This window comes from Drosophila tropicalis, unplaced genomic scaffold, assembly GCF_018151085.1.
Source record: "Drosophila tropicalis isolate 14030-0801.00 unplaced genomic scaffold, ASM1815108v1 contig_443, whole genome shotgun sequence".
In the NCBI taxonomy this organism is placed as follows: Eukaryota; Metazoa; Arthropoda; class Insecta; order Diptera; family Drosophilidae; genus Drosophila; species Drosophila tropicalis.
Window position 1 is genome coordinate 292379 of NW_027172907.1, and position 25168 is coordinate 317546.

The 25168-nt window shown below is 39.1% G+C and overlaps 1 protein-coding gene across 1 annotated transcript; it reads right to left on the reverse strand.

Moving 5' to 3' along the window:
* Positions 1–357: 357 nt before the first annotated feature.
* Mrtf (Myocardin-related transcription factor) lies at positions 358–25168 on the reverse strand. The gene is made up of 5 exons (XM_068285752.1): positions 25127–25168; positions 13026–13880; positions 12800–12940; positions 6843–6908; positions 358–5325 (listed from the first exon to the last, which is right to left on the reverse strand). Exons 2-5 carry the CDS (start codon positions 13033–13035, stop codon positions 665–667), a joined length of 4878 nt encoding a protein of 1625 aa, XP_068141853.1. The 5' UTR covers positions 13036–13880; positions 25127–25168; the 3' UTR covers positions 358–664.

Sequence of the window (25168 nt, forward strand, 5' to 3'; positions counted from 1 at the left end):
AGTCAATATTTATTCATTATAGTTATAGTTCGGAAAACACTTTGAACGATAACGATTATGCTATCGGACGAGGAACCAGTGAAACTAGCGGACTTGATCACATATATCATAATAGGACATAGAACAACTACGACTTTCTTGCATCCCCCAATCTTTGATATACTTAGCTATCGGACAAGTGTCTACCACATTCATAAAGGATTGACTGATGTTTTAACTATACATATTTGTCGAAGTACTTACTAAATGATCCTCGCTTATGGGGATATGGAAGCAGATGTAGTAGTAGTAGTAGTAGAAGCAGCAGGTATGTTGTTGTAAGTGAGTATGTGGGAGTGTTTTATATGAGTGTGTTTGTTGTGTGTATTTGGAGTGTTCTCCCGGCAATTTTGGCTTGCGTTTTTTTTTTTTCTTTGTTGGAAATAGTAAAGTTTTGCAATTTTTGTTTTGTTGTTTTTTAACTAACGTTCAAATGTTTTAAATGCATTTAGAAAATAATAAATAGGATTTTGTATGAACGAATTCTTTTTTTTTTTATACAGGAATTGTTGTTGTTTGGTGTTGGAGTTGTTGTTGTTGTTTGTTGAGAAATGTGAGCACCACCCGAGCGGGCGAATGTGGTGTTGATGGTGTTTGTGGTTTTTAATGATTATGGTTATTCAGTTCAGACAGTAAAATCTGTTGCCCAATTCATTTTATAGTCATCCATATTGAATAGATCAAAGATATCCCCGCTGGCATTGAAGGCATCCACTGGTCCCTGGACTGTGCTGCTATTGCTACTGCTACTGCCACCGGCAACATTGCCAACAATGCTATTGGCCATACTGGATACATACTCATTGGTATGTGGGCCAGCCTGAGGTTGAGTTACCGCCTGCATGAACGAATTAAGAGTACTCTCGAAATCGTCACAGTCCATGGGTGTGCCATTAAAGTGACCGTTGACAACTGGGCCCGTGTCGACAGAGCCATTGCAGGTGGAACCATTACCGTTGTTGGAGTTGCTGTTGCCGTTGCCGCCAACGACGACGCCGACACCGACTCCGACGCCATTGCCACCAGTGACATGTTGACTCAATTGGGCAACAAAGCTATCCGCATCAAAGTCAACATCGTTTCCAGCATTATTATTGAGAAGCACACTATCCGGACTACTGGCATCGAGGAGCTCATTGATAGAGGGTTGCAGACTGGGATTGAGATCGCGACGCATATTATTATTGCCCTTGGACGAGGATGATATGGAGGTGGTGGCCGTTGTATTGCTGGTGCAATAGTTATTTGAATCATCACCAATATCCATTTCAAGCTGCTGTGACATGAGCTCCAATAGTTCATATTCATCGAAATGATTGATTTTGGCATCCGATAGACTCGATTGTTGCTGTTGTTGTTGATGGTGTTGTTGTTGTTGTTGTTGGCCGCTTTGCTGCTGAGATGGCTTATCGTTAATACATTTGGGAGGTGTACTACTGGGCGGGGGCGTGGCATGATGCTGTTCAAGAAAAATGTCCAAAGTTTTAGCAACACTCTCAGCATCCTGCAACGGCGATGAAACCATATCTATGCTGTCAATAAAACCATTAGCAGTCGATGTTGTTGTTGTCGTTGCTGCTACTGCTGCTGATCTCGCTGCCGATGATGCAGGCTGACCAAATCCCTGACTCTCATTAGTGTCCATGGCTATATCTAGGCCCGTCATTATTGCCGATGATGACTGAGGCGTGGCTGGTGCCTCTAATTTTGGTACAAGAGGAACAATGCTGGCCCCACCGGCAGCTATTGTCGGAGTTCTGCCATTGAACATGGTTAGCTCGGGCAGCAACGGTGTCAGCGGCGTGATCGGCTCAAGAGCTGCACTTTCAGGCAGTTCGCCCTGCTGGATGAGTATGTCCAAAACATCGCTTACCTGTTCGGACTTAATGCCGGCACCTGATTTGCGTTTAACTTGTTGCTGATGATGATTTGATGCTGTTGCCGTTAACGGCGGCGGTGCGGGTGAAGCAGCCAAGGCGGGTGGTGCCGGGGAATGAGCTGGCTCTTCCTTGATCTTCACGAGCGGATGCATACTCAAGGCAGCTGCCTTATTAGCGGCCAATTGTTTGGTGGCCTCTTCATATTGCGGTGGTGGTTGACTTGAGGTTGGCTTTATGTCTAATTGGATCAAGTGTTGCTGCTGTTGCTGCTGGAAGTGCTTGGCCTCAATGGGAAAAACAATGCTTGGTAGTGAATTTGTGCGCTGATGACCATTTAAAAGCTTTTTGGCAACTGTTGCTGAAGGCATTGTAGTTGCTGCTGTTGCTGGTAACGGTGATGTTGTCGTTGTCGCTGTCAAACTAATGTTGCCCAGCGTATGTGCTGTCATATGCTGATCATTGAGTCCAAGAAGAAATATGGTTTGATTTCCCTCATTCCATACCAGTCCCACATTGTTGTGATGTTGTTGCTGTTGCTGTTGGTTAGAGGGTGTGACTACTGTTGTTGTTGTAGGTGTTGTTGCTACAGCTACTGATGGTTTTGTCGCTGTGTGCAAAATTGTGGTGGAAGTTACTGCTGTTGTTGTTGTGTTAGCAACATTCGATTTCTTGGCTGTTGTTTTAACAGAAGAAGCAGCACTGTGATTGTTGTTATTATTATTATTGTTGTTGTTGTTGTTGTTGTTGTTGAATGGAATGAGTACAGTTTGTGTCTTTTGGGTAAGCAGGCGCACCTGTTGCTGCTGTAGCTGTTGTTGTTGCTGCTGTAGTGCTGCCTGTTGTTGCTGTAGTGCTGCAGCTGCTGCTGCTGCCTTTTGCTTTTGTATTTTTGCTTCCAGCTGCTGCTTAACAACCATTTTTTGATTAATTGGCGGCGGATGGCTAGTATTCGTTGAGACAATTTGACTAGCGCTTGCCTGCTTCTTGATCAATCCTTGACCAACATTTTGCTGACCGCCATTGACTTTTGTAGCAGTAGCTTTTACTGCCACCTTGGCGGGAATCGATTTCTCCAATTGCTGCGGCAACACGGTTAGTGTCTGCTGTGGTCCATTAGGTGTAGTTGTTATCAAGGTGATCTGCTGCGAGGGTAGGGCATTTACTACCTGAGCTGTTACCGTTTGATGTTGCTGCTGGTGATGTTGCTGCTGCTGGTGTTGCCTTTGCCGTATTTGCTGCAATTCCAATTGAGATCGCTGCAATTGCCGCTGCAATTCATCAATTTTTCTTTGCTGTTCCCGCAACAATTCCTCGTTTGACAGTATTATGGTGGCAGTCTGTGGCTGTGGTGGTAATATAGTTTGCAACGTCATGGAATGGGTGGAATCCACATGCTGCTGTTGTTGCTGCTGTTGCGGCTGATGTTGCACCACATCCATTTGCTCGTGCTCTAGCCCCCCATCCGAAGAGGTGACCAACATGGCCATTGGCTGCGACTGATCCATTACACCGCAATTGCTGGTGTCCATGGCATCACTGATAGTAATCACTTCCGTGCTGGAGACTGGTACAACCGCACTATTGGAGCATTCAATTGCCTCCAATGGCAAATACGGTTTAAGGCGTTCAATTAACTGCGGTTTCGGACCCGACACGGGCAAATTGCGGCGCTTGAGATGTTGCTTGAGGTCCGAGACTTTCATTTTCTCTAGCCTGGTCATATCGGTGATCGAACTGGCGGTCGATTCGGCATAGCTAGTGGCCGGACTGGGTGGTATCGATGAGCTAATGGAGAGTGCTGGCGAGTGTAAAGGCGGTGGATGCTGGACAACAATTGGTGCAGTAACTGGAGCTGATATTACCACCGAACCCGTTGCTGTCGCTGTTGTCATTGTATTGGCACCCAATACTGGCACTGTTACTGGCCCTTGCACTGGCACTGTCACGGACGCTGAACCCGGTTGCTGTGGTGTCGCTATCAACGATAAAGTTGGCGGTGAGGGTGTTGCTATGGGTGTGGGTGTTATCAAGGTAGCATCACCGAAATTGAGTGGAGTTCCGCTCACGCTACTTGTTATGGATATGGTATTGGGTAAGGTGATGGGAGCAGGTGCTGGAGCCGATTGGGATTGGGCCAGAGCGGGCACCGTTTTGGTTGTCACCGTAATGCTATTGCTGGAAGCACCACCACCAACAGAAGAAGCCGCTGAAACTGCTGCCGTTGCTGCAGCGGTTGATGCTGGCAATATAGATTGATGTTTGTTTAGATTCTCGAGAAACTTGAGCAGACAATTCTGTTGCTCCAACATCAATTGATAGGATGTCTCCTCCGGCTGGGTTTGATCTTGTTTTTGGCCAGCTGCACTTGGTGGTCCCTTGTATTCGTGGAATTTGATGGTGCGCGCCTTTGAGACGGGCTTTGATTTTGATTTCTTTCGATTCTTATCCTTACCGGGTGCATCCGACTTAACGGAGACCGGTTGTAGCTGCAGACGCGTTGTGGCAGCTGTCGGCGGTGGGGGCGAGGCAATGGAAGACAATGGACTTAGTGTGGAAGTGCTGGACGCCAATGAACAGGGTGAGGCAAGCATGGGCAGAAAATGATTACCCAAGGGACTAGCCGTCGGACCGGCCACACTTTGGCAGAGTTCCTCAAACAGATTAGCCGTCTCCTGTTTTACCTTGATGGTGGCGGCATTTGTCTGCATAACATTGCTCATGGGCAGAGGTGGTGGTGGTGGAGGTGGTGGCACTGGCACTGGAGCCGGAAAACCCACTGTTGTAGCTGTTGTTGTTGTGGTCGGTTGGTGATTGGTAATCTGCTGCAGCTGCTGCGACGTGCTAACCATTAACTGGCCACCACTACTAGCCGTGGGTATGGTCAGAGCCACCGTGACAATGCCAGCCGAAGCAGCTGCTACCTGCAATACATCTGTTGGAGCCGACACAGGCACGGCCCCCGTGGCCATCTCATCACATCGAGGCGGTGTCTGTCGCGTATCGCTCTCCGAACTCTGTGAGTCCTCATCGAAGGTGACATAACTATGCGGATGTTGCGGACGTGTCAACAATCCCTCACTGGTGGCCTTGAACGAGACAAGTCCCTCCTTAACAATCTTCTCGATCGGTTTCTCCGTATGCAGAATGTTCTTTTTAATCAACTCCAAGGGACCGGGCCGATGTTGAATTTGAGAATTCAATTGATCTGCCAGGCGCGCCTTCTTAAGCATACGCTGTTTCTCCGCCAAACTCGGATCAATGTGGCATTCATCTTCTTCGAGTATGTGCAGACGTTCGAGATCTTCGCGATTGGGTCTCTGTTGGATTTTGGCCTTTAGCAAATCGCTGGTCTTGGCTCTTTCCAGCTGTTTGCATTGTTCATGGATGGCGGGCGATGTTTTGAGAGCTACAAACAAACGAGAATATATATTCAAGGATTATAAACAATGCAAAACAGAAGAGAAAGGGGGGAAATATCCATCTTTTTATACCCTTGCAGAGGGTATTATAAAATTGGTCAGATGTTTGTAACGCACAGAAGGAGACGTTTCCGACCCCATAAAGTATATATATTCTTGATCAGCATGAGAAGCTAAGTCGATATAGCCATGTCCGTCTGTCCGTCTGTCCGTCGGTGCGTACGCGTTTTACTCAGCCATCTTAAGAGCTATCGGGATGAAATTTTTTTTGGGAGCTTTTTTTTTACCCGGGTGAGATAAAGTATGAAAATCTTTGGGATCGGACTACTATATCATATAACTCTGGAACAAAAATTTTTGCAAAAATTGGAGTATCCCCATGAAATTTACCAATATAATAGAATTTGATATAAAATCTCAGATCCCAAAATTTGACCCTGATCGGATAAATAGAACACAAGTTACAGTCTATATAAATCGGTTCAATCGCTGCCGGCAGCTCTGCTTGCTGCCTACTACGTCATCATCAAATCAACAGAGCACATGCATACACACACAGACGCAACGCTACATAAATTGTATGTGTATGCGTGCGTTGCTTTGCTTAGGGAATGAGGGAAGAAGAAGAACAAATTGTACATAGTATGAAGAGTAAAATTGTTTTGTTTGTATATTAATGAATTGAGTTGCAGAAAACAAATTTTGAACATGTGAAATTATTATTGTCAAGGACTGCAAGGGTATATAAACTTCGGCATAGCCGAATTTAACTTCTTTGATATTTTTGTACTATTTTTGGCATCATTATTGTTAATTTTTTTTTTTTTTTGTATTTTAGCTTTAAGTTTACTCTGCTACTTTTAGCATTATTTTCTTTTTCCTTTATTTTTCTTTCTTTTGGATGGTCGCCCAGAAGTATTCTACGTTTTTTTTTTTTGCCAGCCAGCCAACAACTTTTTCACCCACTGGCAACTGGCGGCTGTCGGCTTTTGTTGAAAATTTATCATTTAAATTCAAATTCGCTTTTGGCTGCGTTGAGCAGAGCATTGAATTAGTTTGTGAATTTGCGTATTTTGTTGATTTTTCGGCGGTTGCTTTTGCTTCTGCTAACGGTACGCATTTCCTTTACGCTTTTCGCTCTTCGCTTGTGCATAAATTTCTGTCTCTTTCCTTTTCTCTATCTGTCTCAAGCTCTCAATGTGTATTGGGGGAAAAGCCATTGAAAATGTTTGACAATATTTGCATATCTTTTTGCCAGGCTTTTTACTTTTTGAATTTTTAGGTTAAAAAGAAAATAAAAGCAGATGCTATCTGCGAGGTTAATGTAATTCTTAGTTGAGAGGGAAATCTATACGCACGCTTTCCCCTTCTTAAACGAAAAAGGAATACTTCCTCTCTCCCTCTTTCTCTCTTCCATGCAATTATCTAATTTTAACGGCTAACTAAATGGACAACTGTGACAATATGTCACATCCTCTGTCAGATTTCTTTTTCTTTTACTTACATGGTATGATGCCCTGCTCGACAAGTTGTGAGTGCGGCCTCCGCACCATCAGCTTCACTTTGAGCGCTGCAAAGATAGAAAATGTGTGGAGAATGTCATTAGGTTTACATTAAAGAGAAAGTAGACACAAATCCTAGTGCTCTTTGTGAAATCCTTCGATTTCTTTTCTACCCCCTATTACGATTCAAATACGTGTGAAACACTTTTGTTTCGATGTTGGACTGAGAAAAAAACCCATTCTTTGTTCACTCACTCATCCTTTTGGCTGCCTTTTGAGTCTAATATTTCCAAGTTTTGGTGCACGCCTCCTATTCAAGAGAATCCAAAGCCAACAAGTTGTAGACACAAATCAAAAACCTCAAATTAGACGACCACAAAAAAACATAAATTATCCAGCAATACGAAACGAGGGATAGTGGAGTCAGAAAAAGACGGGAAAGATCAAAACATATAAAGCACATAAAAAATTCTCCCTAACAGATGGGGGAAAAAAACAAGAGAAAAAGAAAATCAAGTGAAAAACTTTTTCTGCTGGCGTTTGCCTTTGCTCTAGCATTTTTTTCTTTTGACAAGTCAAAGCAATAAATGTCGCGCCCAACACAAAAGGCAGCTGCAAATGGTAAAAAAAAAAAAACAAACGCTCACAGAAAACCGAAAAGAAAACGCACAAATATATTAGCACAATTTTGAAAAAAGTTTTAATATCTTTATGTGTATGTGTGTGTGTGTGTATGTGTGTGTGGGTGTGTGAGTGTGGAAGTACGTACGGGATGTTTCGAGTATAAAGTTAGCACCCAACAAAAAATTCAATATTTAAGCCCAAAGCGGGAGACAGAAACCGAAACCGAAACCGAAAGTGAATGAAATAGAGGGAGGTGAGAACAAGAGAGACAACTGTAACTGAAGGGACGCCCCATGGGGCGTATGCGCAATAATCTGATTATGTTTGCAACTGTTGCGGCTAAATGACAGATTGATGTCAATTAGCCTGACATGTAGTCAATGTGAAAATACTGTTAAATAATGTTAAATAACAAATCAACAGTCAAGCATAAAATGGGCATGAGATATACATATATACCTACATATTTGTATGTACATAAAAGATACTTAAATGCAAACGGATTAATCTTAGCCTTTTGACAGATAATACTTTGTTAAAATTCAATTGGACTGAAAGCTCTGTTAAATCCGAAATCCACTATCAAAACTTTTCCATCAACAATTAACTGACGTCTCCATAAAAATTGTAACGAACAATTATTATTTTTGATTATTAAAATTGTCTTTGATTTATATTGATAGTTGAGGAAAACCTTAAATTGGCCAAAATATTTGTATGAAATTCGCTTTAATGCATCGGCAGATGGCTTTTAGTCTATGTTTGCCATATTGAGCATACGACCTGTTGTCTTAATCTCATTAACTTCAATTAGTATACGAGGTATTAGCTAAATGATTTACAAAATGTGTTTGTGTCTGTGCTTGTGTGTTCAGTTTGGTCATCTAATTAAAACGAAATAATGCGCATCATCAGCAAAACTGAGGCAATAATATTTCCAAGCCAAAGCGCCAGATGAAATAAAAACACACTCACTCACACACACACGCACACACAGAAAGAGGAAGACAGATGAAGGGGAATGTAATGAACGTCAATGCACTGCTTGCTAACCAAAACTGTGGCTGCTTGTGGTTGTCCATGCACAGTCAGAAGACAAAGAGAAGGAAGGCCAAGCATTAAATGCCACAAGCAGAGCCAAAAAACCGAAAATGCATTACAGACTTTTGGCATTTGGCAAGTTGGTTTCCGTTGCGGTCTCTACCACATGGATGTAAGCTCGAGCACAATACATTTGTAAGTATGTGAGTGAGTAAGGAACTACACAACGCAAATGGCTCTAGAATCTGCATAATGCTGAAATAAAGTCCAAAACCATTTGGCTTTGAAGGAGTCAGAAACGAAACTTTTCCATTGGAATGGGAAAGCTGAAAAAAAAAAATTATAGAACTCTTAAAGTGGACAGTGTTTTGAAGGCTACAATCTTATTGTTTTCACAACGCATCGACTGGGATTGGTAAAAATGAATCGTTTAGGCTATGTTTATCATTTGTTGTTCTTTTTCTAGATACAAATACTAACTAAAACTACAACAAATTGGGCCAAGACTCTTTACAATCACCCAAGAGATGAAAAAGGAACGCACACACACACACATACACAGAACACTTGACGCCACAACAAACAAAGTCGACATCAAAGTGTGACGATGAGATGGTATTAAAGCAATTTGGACTCTTTGTCGAAAAATCATCATAAAAAACGTCAAGAGAGCTGCCAAGGCGCGTAATTGTCTCGGCGGCGTCGTCTTCGTTCTCGTCGACAGCTGCCGCCGCTGTTGACCAGTGATGTCGCTATCAGGAGAAGAGCTAACAAAAAAAAGGCTAAGCTTATATAGCATAAGAAGCACTTAATCGCATCAAGATCCTGTAGGTTTATCTAATGTAAATGTCTTTATCTATGCATAATTTACATAAGGCGTATACCATAAGAGCGTCATTTTTTCATGTTTTAAAAAAGTATCGAGGTATCAAAAGTTTTAAAAGTCATGTATATGTAGTGATAGAAAATGTATAACTCCAACTAGAAGGAGGTAAGGACATGAGCTTGAAAACAATTACAGAAGGCTTCAAATATAATCTCCTCAGGAATGAATTATTTTTAAAAATAACGAGATACACTTTGCCAGCACTGTGGCAGATCAAATGGACACGCATTTTAACGATTGAAGTGTGCCACCATGATAAAATGTATAAAAAATTCATTTTTGCCAGCGTCTTGATTTTGTTTATGCGCCAAGCCAAAAGCCCGCAAATATTTTGACCATGTAAACACACACACACACACACACACATAGACGCACAGAGTGAGGGAGATGAAGGAAACCTCTGCTTATGAAAATTGTTAGCTGGTGACGCCTGTTTGCCAAATTAATGTAGATATACACATACATACATAAATACATATATATGAATGTATTTTATTTTTATTTTTTTTTTTTTGGCTTGGTTTTGCTCACAACAAAAGGAAAAGAAGAATCAAAATCGGTGTTGCTGTTTACGTTGTGTTTTTACACCTACCTACACACAGCAAAACACACACATACACGCACACACAATTACACATACAGAGGCAAAGCGATTGATAAAAACAATAACAAAATTCCAAATTAAACACATAAAAGTTTTTATGCGAAAGCAATAAAAGTGTAGACGTAGCCGCTAACAACAAATTTTCAATCTGTATGTTTCTGTTGTTGTTGTTGGTGCTGTTGTGGGTGGATGCCCTTCTACGTGAAATTTGTGGCCCTCCTCCCCAATCGCTGGCTACCCCCAAAAAGCACAGCATCCGAGGCGAAGGTCAGGTAAACAATGAAATATGGAGGCTAGAGAGGGGTAAGTGGTCCCCCAAGAAAGAGTGAGAGAGGAAGAGGGAGGGACGAGAGAGAGCGAGTGACAGGGAAAAAAAGAGGGTGAGGTAAAAGTTGGCTGACCACAAAATACAATACACAACATGGCACAAATATTTTCTTTTTGTATTATAAAATCGATTACGTGATCTTGCCCTGCCTTTACTCTGGCGCTCTCTCTCTCTGTTTCCCTCTTTATCTCAATCACTCTATCTTGCTCTTGTTAAACTAAGACGCCATCATCGCGTAAAGAGGCAGGCAAATGAATGAAATGAACGACCGCAATTTAATACAGTAAGTCAAAATAGCTTACGGATACAAAAAAAAAGTCCAAACTAAGTCTAAGAGCTTTCACATCCTGGTGACCCCAACACGAATCAGAAACAACACTTTGGTGACCCCGACGCATTCAATCACCGGAATTAAGAATAGAGAAGACCGAAAATTTTTTTTAGATCTTACAGCAAGCGTTTTCAAACGTCTTCCCTTTTTAGAGTTAGCTATAGTGGATAAAGTTTGGCAGACAAAATCACTTAGCCCAAAATGTGAATGAAAATCTTTGAGGATTTGGTTCAAGCAGTAAATCAAATAAAAACAAAAAAAAAAAAAGCAACCACCGTGTTTTCGTGCCAAAATTCTCGAAAAATTGCATTGACATTTATCATGGCTTTAAGAGGGGTGAAGATAGTTGAAGGCAGAGGAGAAGCATTCCCTGCCATCCCCTTTTTCCGGCCTTCTTTTAGTCAATGCGCGCCTTTTGGCGCCCATGGGCATCTTCTTCGACGCACCAAACCAAAAAAATCAAGCAACCGACCAATTCAAGTCGCGTGCAGCGTGTTTATTTGTCAAAACATTTTGCAGTGCCTTTGCAGCGCCGACGCCTTCGCTTTTTCGGCTTTTCTGGTTATTTTTTTCGATTTTGATTTTCTCTGCTTGGTTTTTGCCATGTGTTTATAATAAATTTTGGTTGCAAATTGCAAAATGTTTATACTGACCGCGACGGCAGCCATTTCTATAGCTAGTGGTTGTTGTTAGTTATTGCTAATATGCAGTTTATTGTTGTTAGTTAACTTTTTCGGCTGCCTGCCGGAAATTTTTTGCACAAAAATGAATCCATACGAGAAAAAAAACCACTAACCGAAATGAAATTGTATAAACATTTGCAGCCTTTTAGCCCAAGTCACAGATCAGGGTCAGGGCACATCACCCTATCTCTATATATTTGTGTGAGCCTGAGCATTTCCGGTTTTGGGCCATATGCAGGCGACAAGAACTGTCAAAACTATTAGCGAATGTGCAGCGCCGCCCATACACACATACACACACACACGCGTGTATATTTTACTTATGCGATATATACATATATATCTTGCGACCATTCAAAATTAATAAGTATATTTCTCTTCACTCAAACATGCCAAGCCAAAAAAAAAAATATATAGGCCAAGCCAAAAATGACAAAAGAAAACGAATATGGGGAAAATTGTTGACAAAAAAAATATATATGTATTTTTTTGTAGACTTTTTCAGCAATGAATGAGTTCTCTGTGTGCTAGGGCTGTTGTAGGGGGGGCGTGGCACATCAAATGTACGCCTTAAGTGCCTGTAGCGCAATGACAGCTTCATTAAAACCGTGTGCTCTTGTAAATACCCCTCACAACCCATACCATAGTTCGTCTACCTCTCTGCCTCTCTCTCTCTCTCTCTTTCTTTGAAATATTCAATTATGAGTAAAGAAAAAAAAAGATTCTCTTCTGACTGGTCATAATGATGATGTGGATGCTGCTCTGCTGCTGCTGGTCATCATTTATGACTAAGCAATGGCAACCAATAACAACAACAAATGATAGAATAGAATAGAAAACAAAACAAGTTGACAAATGCCAAACAGCCGCCAAGAAAAAGATGGCCAAATGGTTTTTGGGCGTGGGCGTAGTAGTGGCTGAGACTAAATCTGTAAACAACTTAAAACTAATGACATGGAAAAAGGGCTTAAAGTTTTTGCATTGTGTCGCAACACATCTCAATATCTTTAGAGAATCTTTACGCTTACTTATAATAAATAGAGAGAACTATTTGCACCCTCCTTTACCTGCGTTACTTAACGAAAAATACTCAATGAAACCTTAACCAAAATCATTATATAACAACTGATACTAAAGATACGACAATTTTTTTCTTCAGGAGAATCCAAACACTTCATTTTTCAAAATTTTGATCAAAACATCTATCTTATTTTTAACCTGTTCTTCTGTATATATTGTAGAATTCCATGTTAAATCATTTACTACAGATAAAAGCTTTAAAAGTGCACTAAATTTTCGATTGTTGTGACTCAACATTCAAACTAATCTATGTTCAAATTAGTCAAAGAATTTCTAATAAAAGTAAGTCCTTACTACAAAAAAGGTAATCACAGCTCTAGTATATACATGTATGTATAACTATTTCGTTTGTTTGTTTGTTTGTTTTTTTTTTTGCACTCACATTCTTTGTTCTTATCCATGGCCGGCTGCAGCGGACTGGAATCAACAATAGCTTTTGGTGGTGATTGCCTAGCATCATAGCAATCCGAATTGTTGCCATCGTCGCTGCTGCCCAGAAATGTAGCATGCAAACGTTGTTCACCTGGTAATGGAAACAAACAAAAAAAAAAAAAAATAGGATTATAGATATATAGTTATCGAAAAATAGTTGATAAATTTCAACATACCCTCTGACATATCGTCGAAGGCCTCGTGCAGTAATATGATGTCCTGAAATGTATGCTCTAGGGCCTTGCCGCTGAGCCTGGTGGCCAGCAGGCCGTTGCAGGCGGCACTCGAAATTAGCTCAACGGTTAGCGGTGATTTCGATATGGTGGCCAGCAGCGGGGAGCCGCCGCTGCCACTGCCGCTGCAACCACTGCCGCTACTGCCGCTGCTTAAACTGTGCAACGATGAGGATTTCACCAATTGGCCAACTTGCTTCTGGCAATTGTGGCTATTGTGGGTCTTTTGTTGTGTGGCCTTTAGAGTCCTGGCCAGACTCTTGTTAGGCGATGTGGATGTGGATTTATTAAGGAAACGCGTCGCCGTTGCTGCACTAACCGATTTCAAACTGGAATTCGAACAAGAACTAGAACTCGATGAGCTGCTACTGCTGCTGCTGCAACTGCTCAGGCTGCTGCTAGTGGATTTTTTGGAAGAATTTGAGCTTATGGAAGAGGCGGGCGAGGCTGATGATGAGCAGCTACCTAAAATGATTGTCTGTGGCTGTTGCAATTGATGTTGTTGCTGTTGCTGGAGTGTATTATGGTTGCTGTTACTAGTCGATTTGCTATCAATGCTTATTGGTATAACACTGGTGGCCACTATTTGATGTTTCGGTTGTGATATCGAATGTTGTTTACTTCCTACTGATATACCAGATGTACCAACTACCGCTGCTGTTGCTGATGCTGCTGCAGTGGGCGAAGTGCTGCTGCTTTTAAACCAACTAGGAAAATTACCCTTTAGCGTGTCTAATAGATCCTGATCGAGCGGTACACGCCACGATGCTGGGCCGCCGTCCACGCTGTGCGTAGACTCTGAAAAAAACAAACAATAAGATCGAAATTTTGATTAATGAGCACTTTAAGTGTCTGAATTAAACATTTAAACCTATAAACTTAAGTTAAGTTAGTTAACCCCAACCAACAATGATCAATAGCAATGAAATTCAGTCCGAAACGCTGTCGTTCAGCTCAATTTGTCTTCAATGAGTAAAGTTAAACGAAGTTTTTGGACCCTCTTTTAATTTTTATTGCAAAAATCAAGTCAGTTTTGGTAGAGGAGTTTTTAAATTAATTTTATAACTAGGTACTTAAATACGATTGAATTGAACTCAATGCATCTCAAAAACTCTTAGAAAGTGAGCTTCTCCTTCTCATTCCTGCATTTGGTACTCTATCTAAGCCGAAGCGAAAATGTTTACCACTTTATTTTCAACCATTTCTTTTTTAATTGCACTTTTCTTTGGCTTTTCGTTTCTGTTACTGCTGTCGTTTCGTTTCTGTGGGTCCGTGCAACAAGTTCACTCTCAGCATGGAGCGGCACTTGCCTGAAAAAATTCATTAAGTTTTTCCCTCCATTGCATTGGTCATAATGAACTTTTGCAAGTAGATTTTCCTTTGGCTTGCCACAGAAAAGTCACTTCATTTGCATTTGCTTTATATATGTATAATATATATGTATGTATGTATGTATACACGAGCGTGCGTATAAATATATTTTCATTTTCTGTTTTGTTATATTCATTTTTTTTTTCTTTTTACCTCAGCACATTTATTTATTTTAATGTTCACCCTTTTCGTGGCGAAGCCAATGACGCCAATGTTGTGCTCAGTGCTCATTGCTCTGCCGTGCTGTGCTAGTTATTTATGCTAAACACTGCCAAGTAACCTAGTTTGTCGGCATCACACACACAACCCCATTTCAAGTCCCTCACCTCTCTGTGTCCCTTGATTCCCATCCATCCACCCACACTCACAACATATGCTGCTGCCACACTTCATTCTTTTCTGTCCCTGCTCGCCCCTTGCAGCATAGCATAGAAATCATACTTAGCAGAGCGCATAGTTTAAATACCCTGTAGCACGATAAAGTGAAATGAGCTATATGCTTATCTTGTTTAAACTATTTGTTTATTCATGATTGCCTTCAACGTAATCAGAAAACGTATAAATTGTGCGAGTTTTTGATACCCTACAATAAGCTACGCAATGTATAGAAAACTATTAGAGCGAGCAAAAGTTATTAGTTTTACGCAAAATACAGTTTTTGATATGGGAAAACCCAAACAAATGAACAACAGAAGGGGGAAACAAAAAAACTGAATCGATTATTCAGTGTTTAAAGCAATTTCACATCAGTAAATGAAGAATAAAATTCAATCAAAATATTAACAATGTATTGCTTATGTATATAACATTAATTGCTGTTTTTCAAATAATCATTAAACATTATAAGGAAATTTTAAATCGTCAAGCAATATCTAAAAACTTGTTCAATGATCCTAGCACTAAACAGTTTAAAGAAGATTGCCTAGGCCAGTATCCAGGATAAGGGCTCCTTCAGTATAACCTTAAAAAATAAATTTGAAGCTTTTTCTACCAGGTTTTTTTTTTTTTATTAATGACAAAATGATTTAAAAGTGAGAATGAATTGATAGTTTTTCATTTTGTTGTTGTATGTTGTTTCTCATTCAACAGTTTTGAATTTTATAATTCTAATTTGCCGAATCACTGAGTTTTCATCTCAATAGTCGCGACAGTAATATAAAATGCGATGAAAAATCTTGGCACTTGATGGCCAAAAATTGCATCATGCTTAAGCAGCGACATTCCCAGACGCGCCTCAAGTTATGCAATGTTATTGCCGCACATTTTTAGCTCTAAACCAAAAATATAAATAAACCTTTTTATATATACATATATATACATGTATGTATGTATATATATAAATATATATGTATTTGTGTATATCCTTTGCCAACATAGAAAAGACAAGACTGTGACATGCACTTGTCAAATGTACAGTTTGTGTTTATTTTTGGCAAATGGTTTTGTTCTTTTTTTTGAAAATAGCTTAAAAAGGTTCTCACTTTGCCTCAGCCTCCTCAACTTTGTAGTGCTTAATTTTAGAAATTTGAACCAAATCTTCTTTGGGTATGTATGCAACACATTCAAACAGTAGCAGGAGGTAACTGGGCCAGGCTGGTAAAATGGTCATGTGGCCAAGTTATGGCTGATTAAAGCCACTTGCAAATAGAAACAGAACAGAACATCACGCGACATCATCGCACCGCCTTCCACCGTAGAACCACCCACCACACAGATTTTGGCATGGCAGGCAAGCACTTTCTGTTTATTCTTCCACCATCAGCCAACTATCACCATCATCTCCTGCACTGCAGCAGCATAGCTTTGATGCTATCGTCTCTCCTGGCGCGACATATTGTCCACACGCAGGCCAAAACATTCAAGCCATTGCCAATTCTAATTATAAGTCACAAATTGTTTCTTTTGTTTTCCCTTCGCGTTTTCTTTTCTTCTTTTGTTTTTTGTTCTTTTGAGCTTCAAATTGAAGGAGAAACGCCCTGACCATTACAACGTGTCAACTAGGCGTATGCGCAATGTTCACGCTCTACCGAAAACAACAACAACAATTGAATTCAACAAATGGCAAAGGTGTTTCTAATGTGTATTGTTGTTGCTTTTGTTACTGCTGGCTAAAAGTGTCAAGCGGAAAAAGAGAAAAAAGGAAATTATCCTAAAAGCAGATTTAATGATGCGTAGAAGGAAAATTTCATTAAAACAAAAGTAAAAAAAGCCGCTCGGGTAGGAATGTTAGGTAAAAAGAAATTTAGCAAATAATTATTTGAAACACCCACTCAATCCACAGCTACAAAGTTTAGGAAGAAGCCCAGGCATACATACATACAATTTCCATTCACTTACTCAGTTTAGTTATAACTATTTGATGTGCGAAGTTTACTTTGATACATGTTAAAAGCCTTTCTCCCTATAACCTAGCCATTGAAAGCTATTCTTCCCTCACACATCTCATTTTTAGTTGCATTTACTTTGTTATAAAACAAATGCCAAAAACAGACACTGTTAATTTTTTCTATTATTTGAAGAACAAGTAAATTAAAATTGTTATACTTCGCTCCAAATGGCTCTTTTTTATATACCAACATTTTATAAGTACATATGTACCTATCAATTGTTTTAATTAGATAAACTGAAGCAATGATTAAAAGCAGCCATTGAAACAATTTGAAAATGCTTTGAAAAGATTCAAAGAGAAATCTATCAAGTGGTGAGATGACTTTGAAATTCGATTCGTTAAATGGAAATCAATCAATTGATGAAATGAAGTAATCCTTTTTTGCCAGCCTAATTGAAACTGCAAGAATTAACATTTTTATTGAGCGCCTTTAGCCTTTGGCAAAGTAAATAGGAAATTTAGCTGTGTGTGAATTTTGGTAGTTTTTAGTTATTTACTTAATTAATTTCTGTTGTGTGGCTTTATTATATGTTTGAAATTAATTTGAAACTTGTTGCTTTTATGCAAATTTCAATCAAACAGAAATACAAATAAAACACTTACACACACGCAGCCGCAACTAACCCACATTCACATCCACACCCACGTCCACGCCTGTTCCTATGCCCATGTTCATGGCCATGCCCCAAGCCTCTCGTTGTTAGCATTAAGAGTTGAATCAATAAATAAAACAAATACACACGCACTTTCAATAGGTTTTTCGGGGGGTGTGTTGATGGGCGAAGAGGCGTTGACAAAACTATACAGTAGTCCCTCCAAATTGTATAATAGAATAAAACCAAGGAATCAGCCAACCACATCCAAAAAAAAAAAAAAAACGAGAAGAACCAAAAAACAAAAAAAAGAAACGACATCGACGACGACGAAAAGGACTTAAGCCGAAGCACTTAAGTTGATTTTATGGCCGAAAGCAACAGAGCAACAGTGAGTGAAAGAGAAGCAGGCAGTTGGTAGGCAGCCTGCCATGACCAAAACTAATCATTCAAAGCATAGCGGAAGTTGTGGCGGAAGTTGCCAGTCGAAGGATGCTCCCATCCAATAGAAGAGTGTGTGTGTGTGTGCGTAGTTCTGGCTAAACATCAATTATGTATGCTGCTGTATGCCAGCAGCAATACACGAAACAACGCGCCGCAAAGTATGCTATGGCAGACTTGCCTTTGGGCAAGCTCTACAGGAAACAGGATGCTGTAAACGTTACAATTCAACATAATCGATGCTTGTCGTACGAGCCTCGCATTTAACCTGGCAATTTGTCTGTCGACTGCATAAACATTTAGTTTTATTTCCAGTTTATCTTCTTCAACCAGTCCAATCCCCTCTACAGCATCTCTATCTTCCTTGCTTACCTTACCTAACATTACAATAAATCAAATGAGCAAAAATTTAAAGGCCAAAGTTACTTCTTCTGCTCTTCTACTTCTAGTCACGTGGCATATAAAAACAAAAAAAAAAAAAAAAAGCAAATAAAAAAAATAAAAAAAAGGAAAACGTATTTAACCTACTGAACTTTTCTCGTAGAACGTGAGGCCACGATTTTTTATTTGCTTTTATTGCTGCTGTTTTTTTTTATTTTTTGTTTGTTTCTAGCTTTACATATTCATTTGAATGCCAATAACAGCTGCAACAGCAGCAGCAGCAACAACGAGACAGCAGCAACATCATTGCTGACAGCTTCGACAAGCGAGGATTATGCAAGCGCCAGAAGACACAGAAAACATCATCGCCAGGGAACAAATAAAAACGCAAACACCCGCCATGTGTCGTTACTGTTCGATATGAGTGTGTTCGATCTATGTATGTATGTATGTGTTTTTCGGTGGGTGTTTAAATTGATATAAATTGAAACGTATATTTGTAAACAATACGCAGAGACGTCATAGACAAAAACTCATTTAAATGTGTTAGGTGGAGGAAACAGTAGGAAAAACCAGCCAACATCTAGAAAAATCAACAACCGCATCGATACTAATGAGAATTTGAACTATAGGGATAGATACAACCAAACTGAATTTTATCGAACACTCTATACTCTATAGAAACAAAACATAGTCCGCAACTCTAATATTATCTGCCATTGAAAAAAATAGTATCAATTTTTAGAATAATGTCTCAAAAACTAAATACAAACAAAGAGCTAAACCAAAGTCATACTACATACGATAGAAGTACCAGCAAACAGCCAGGGAAAGTGAATAATTCCTTTTCATTGGCAAGTGTATAGTCGAAAACTACAGCAAGAAGCTGCGGTTGTTCAGCAACTGGTTCACACAATTTTGGTCATAATATTGAAAACTTGTTTCAATCACACTACACCAAAAACCAAAACAACAAAATATAAGTATAATAAATAATTTATAGTGAACGCTCTTTTTTAATATGCATAAAGTGGTATTGCCTTTTTTAGTGGATTAGCTGGCAGAAATTTCGCATGTTATCGCAACTCTTGACAAGTGTCAGAGAGACCAATTGCCAGTAGCGCGAACGAGAAGCTCAAACAACGTACAATAAATATAAATAGCAAAATATAAAAAAAAAAAAAAAAATTAAAACAAAATAAAAGAACGTGTTAGTTAGGTCGCCAACAACAATAATAACAACTAGGCAATGTTTTAGTTTTGGCATTGAACATTGAAATATCATTTTGGCCTGCGATATGTTTTGGACTGTTTGCCTGATGGCCTTATCAGAAAGAAAATAATAGTAAGAGAAGTTGAGTACCAAGAGGGCAGGAAAGATAGATGGCGCTGAGTCATCAATTGTATAAGTCGATTGGTTTCAATCGGTTAAGGATTACCAGCTGATTGGCGTGAACAATATAAATATTTCACAGCTTACTTTACACATTTCTATGACAATTTTCAATCTCTATTTCAATTTCTAACTGCAGTTAAAAAAAAGTATAGAAAATGTTAAGAAAATTGTTTCTTTATAATTACTTTATTTGGTTTTCTATTAATAAATGATTACCTTCAATGGTTTATCCGTTTATTGGCTTCTTTCAATTCTCTTTTTTAATGTGTTGTCACAAAAAATATAATCCATTTCATGCTGTACACAATTCAGCCTTAACTAGTTGTGAATCGTAACATACTTTGCGGATTTCAAACTCAAACTTAGAACTTGATTTAACCTTATTTTCACAATGAAATATATTACTAAATTGAACTAAATATGGCTTCACTTTGGTATAGTGTCAAGTGTTTGCTTATCATCAAACTCTCACAGTTGGCATTTACTTAGTTTAATTTATTTTTCGAAATAAATGAAACTTAACTTAAGCAAGCATATCAATTGTGAACACAAAACAAAACAAAATGATATCACAACACAAAAAAATAATAATAATAGAGGGAGAGAAAAAACGAAAAATCGTTATCAGCTAAAGCGTTTGCCGAGTCATTAGACAATCGGTTAATGCCGCTTTTGCGCGCTTTATCGGTCCGAACAGTCAGAAGGTTTTCAGGTAGGCAGTTAAATATATACGAAGAGCGTTTAATTGAAGCGTCCAGCGTGGGGAGCGCACACCGGCAAACTGAACAGGTCGCCTAGTCGAGAGGTTTGGGTGAGAGTGAGTGAGTGAGACATAGAGAGCGAGAGAAAGAGAGAGAGGGAGAGCGTGCTCAATCAATGATGACGTTCGATTTTGACCAACTGACTGAGTGACTGACTAACTACCTGCCTACCTGACTGATTGAGGTGGGCGCGTCATCGCCTTAACTGGCATTATGTGAGATTTTTAGCCAATTCTATGCTGTTGACATATTTGCGCTTCATTGCGCTGATTGTTTGTTGCTTCTTCTGTCTCCTTCTTGTTATTATGAGAGCTAAAGTCTAGCACAATAGCTGCTAATAAGCTTCGAGCGGATGAAGTACGGTGGTAGATACAAAGCTAGGTAGCCAGGTGGGAGAGAGGAGCTGCAACTGCTGCAACAGCAGTTGAAATTGAATTAAAGCTGTTTTTGTTCGACTGTTGCATGCAAATGAGTTGTGGCCAACGTCAGCATCATCAACGCCTGCGGTTACTTTTGCTTTCGCTGCTCCTCTGGTCTGTTCTGGCTGCTGTGTATTGGTACCTGACCAAACAATTGCTAGCTTTATAGCTAAAGTCAATTCGACAGGCACACAAATACACACACACACACACACAAACACACGCACACACAGGGCATACGCAGTCTTCCAGTCATGGCCTCGTCTCATGTGTCTGGACTTGGGCTGCCGGACATGCTTTGCATACAAAGCACTACCTGTAATGACGTCTCCCCATTTTCTGCCTCCTACCTGTGCAACAGGATGCATTGCCACATTGTAACACTTTGGTAACAATGCATTAACAGCTGATAGGAAGTCAGGTTGTGCATTAACCCAGTAGTTTAAAGTTTGATAATAACTTAAAATCTTTTTGCAATTGTTAAGCCACATTGTAGTAAAAGGTTGCCACATTAACCAAAGGTACTTACTGGACATTTAAGGTGTCATGGCATAAAATATCACTTCATCCAATATGTTTAGGTATGATATATTTTTGATGGCCCATTTGGCTATTTTGTCTTTCTTTCAATGGCCGTTCAAATTTCGACAATCTTTTCTTCCTCTTGGGCAATACCAATTCTATATAAATAGATGGAAACCAAAGGCCAGGCCGAATGTGTGTCCTCAATTAAAATTAATTATGCCCAAACGATACGCTCAATAAAAATTTAATTTGCAAAAATATGAACCAAGAAAATGAGAATCCACATAGCTAAATGTGACATTTAAGTGCCACAGCAGCAACAGCAACAGGCCAGACCACAAACAACCCAGAAACACACACACACATACACGCTCTGATACGTGTGTGTACGCTCTCTAATAATTGAAATTGAATTTTCAATGATACACAAAAGAGGAGACCAAGAGAAGACACCAAAACCACCCAAACCAACTATCCAAACTACCCGACGGAGACGACGACGTCGACAACGACATCCACCCGCATCGAAACATTTTGCCAAACTATTTATAATCAAGAACATTTGCTGATTATTTTGGCAAGTGCAACGACAAGCCACAGCCACAGCGGAGGCGACGGCGACGGCAATGCCCATATCTTGGCGCTGAGGGGCGTGGCATTAGTCTTAACTATTAGACCTATCCACCCCGATCCGCATTCCCACACAGTTAAAAGATTCTCCAGATACTCATGTGTCAAGTGGCATAGGATAGTGCCTTAGGGGTTGTGGGTTATTGCATTTGAAATTGAAATTTGGATCTGACTGCTTTATAAACACTTGACCGGGAATCTCTTCGACATACCCTCCCACAATCTTCTCTTATTGCCCTACCAAATCTCGTTCATGATGTGTGCGTTGCTCTTGTGTATAGTTTTTATCAAATTGGCGAAAAATCGTATTAAAAATAAATAAAATTAAAAGTGTAAAGATACTAGAGTCGATTGGACTCGAGGACTTCTTGGCCATGTTGCTGCGTGCCAAGTGGAAAATATTTCGCAAGTTTTTATACCCTATAGCCAATTAAGCAAGAGGGTATATCAATGATACAGAATTAGGACGAATGTTTAACTGAAATACTTTTTTCTTAAACTATAATAGAACTACAAAAGAGAGAGAGAGAGAGAGAGGAGAGGGAGAGTAGAATTTTTGAAATTCTGGGAGTTAAAGGGTATCTACAATGTCGAATTTTAAACTTGACCGTTGATGCTGTTATCCCGGTCTAGTTGTTGTTGTTTTTGTTGCTGCTGTTTCTACACATTTATTGTGTGAAAAATACTATAGACCAAAAGACGGCGAGCCTGGCAGGGCAACGTGTTATGTTTAGTTTAATACATTTAATTTGCTATTGTTGTTATTGTTGTTGTTGCTCGAATGTCTGCTCTTCCCATTGTTGCCGGCAAAACAATAAAAACAAAGCATAATAAGAAACAACAACAACAGCAATAATAATAACAACAACAACAACACCGGCAATGTGCAAAAGAAAGAAATGAAGCAGTTTTTTTTTTTTTTCTTTTTTTTTTTTTGGCAAACAATTCAGGGCTAAATAATTTGTTTATGTGTTTTTATCACACATCCCCATACGCACATACACACATCCACACATACATACGTTCACTCATTCACACACACACAGACAGTCAACATAAGTTTCAAACAAACCGACAACAACAACCAACTTCAAGATAAAATAAGTAAAAATTAAGGAAAAAAATAATATAAAAAAATTCAACAATTTATGTACATATACATAAATAAATATATATATATAGATATATACATACATATGTACATATCAGTTTAGTTTATAGTTCTCACCACAATTTATATAGACAAAAAATCACCTGATTGAATATATTATGTTTAAGCCCGTTGGAAAATAAATGAAACAGACGAACAATTTTCCCTTACTCTTTATGTATGCTTAATACAAAAAAAGGTTAATATAAAATTTAAAATGCAAAAAATATTGAATTAATTATTCTTCAAACTAGTTTCTATCTAATTTTGTAGTTTCTTCAAATTGAATAGAAAACTAATGCTATAAGACATCGCGACTTCAGAGTATATAAACAGCAAAATATGAAAACAAATTAATTTGGCATTCAAATAAATAGTTAAAACATTAATTTTTCTATAAATCACAAAAAGTTTTTGACAATTTGGCAATATTATGATGATGTCCTCATAATGTTTTTGCTTTTCTATACCTGTTAAGAATTATTGATTACTTTCACTGGCCCGAAAGTAGGAAAGTTTCTATTTTAGCTAGAGCTATTCCCATTGCTAGCAATTCCATTTATTAACCTTTAACCTCTGCGGCTCTTTCTGGCAACTTCCCTGAAAGAGTGGCCAGAAGGCCAACCGACATTCCCACTGCCACTGCCACTGTCAGAGCCACAGCCGCAGCCTCAGCCGCAGCCACAGCCACTCCTCAGATGTTTATAAGTTACGAGTATGTGAAAGGAAAAGTTTTTGGGTTCCCTAACGGCGTTTTGTGGAAATCTTATAACACACAAACACACACACACATAAGACAAAATCTATATGTAAACCAAAGTAAAGTTTGTGGCTGGCTTCAGAGACAGAGGTAAAGAGAAAGAGATTGATTTTTAAGAAGCTAAAGGTGTGTGTTGCTGTGTGCGTGTGTTTTTTCTTGTTTGTGTGTGTGTGTGTGTGTGTATTCGCATACATTTAATTGCAAAAATGCTTAATTATGCATGAAACATTGAAATAAGCAAGATGGGCACACATACACACACAGACAAGGAGATGAATTATTCATGCAGAGCCCCAACCAGAAGCCAGAGGCCAGAGGCAAAAGGAGATTTTGTTGATCGGCTTCAGCTTCCCTTTTGACTTCTCCCCACCTGATGTTGCACATGTGTATGTACAATGTATGTATTTATGTGATTGTGTAGCGCACGTTGGCTAAAACAAACAAACAACATCAAAACACAGAGCACAGACACACACACACACACACACACACACAGATATACAGATTGTGGCATTTAGCATAGGCAGCAATATTTTGTTACCTCCTAATGACGTCGGCGTCGTTTTCCAGACGCCAAAACTTTTGTGCCTGGCCAACAATCATTTGCAATTTGCACGTCAACATTTTTTCCTTTCTATTTTCGTTCTTCTTCTTTTCTTTCGATTTTTCTGTATGTTTTCTATTTTTCTTGCTAGCCAGCGTCGGTCAAGTTTGTTATGATATTGAAAACAAGACGCTTTTTGATACCCTTGCGTACGGTCTCTCGTCTCTAGGAAAACTGTGTAAAATTTGTTTGTGAATTTTAATACTGTAAGCAACTTCTCATTGTACTTTACAATCTAGTATAAATGTTTCTGTTTCCTTCTTCTATTTTAAATGAGACTAAATATATGTATTTATTGTCCAGCAACTATTTTTAATATTCAATGAAGACTTTTGGTAAATATTTCTAATAATGCAATTATGAAATAATGTTCAAATGTTATCTTCTCGTATATTAATAAAGATTTCTTAGGCAGAAGGATACCAAGCCTGCCCTATACATAATGGGTTTTGATAGAGAAACTCCATTGTTGCGAATACAAAATTACTGATTAACTGATTATAGTCAACTTAACCTATTTAAAAGTTCTTAAATTTTAGATAAATAAGCTAAACGAATCGACAGTTAACTCTCAAGAGCCAAGAGTATTCAAATATTCGATCATCTCTTTCATAATTAACATACCAATGCAGTGATTCTGTATTATGGATGCCTCTTTCACATGGT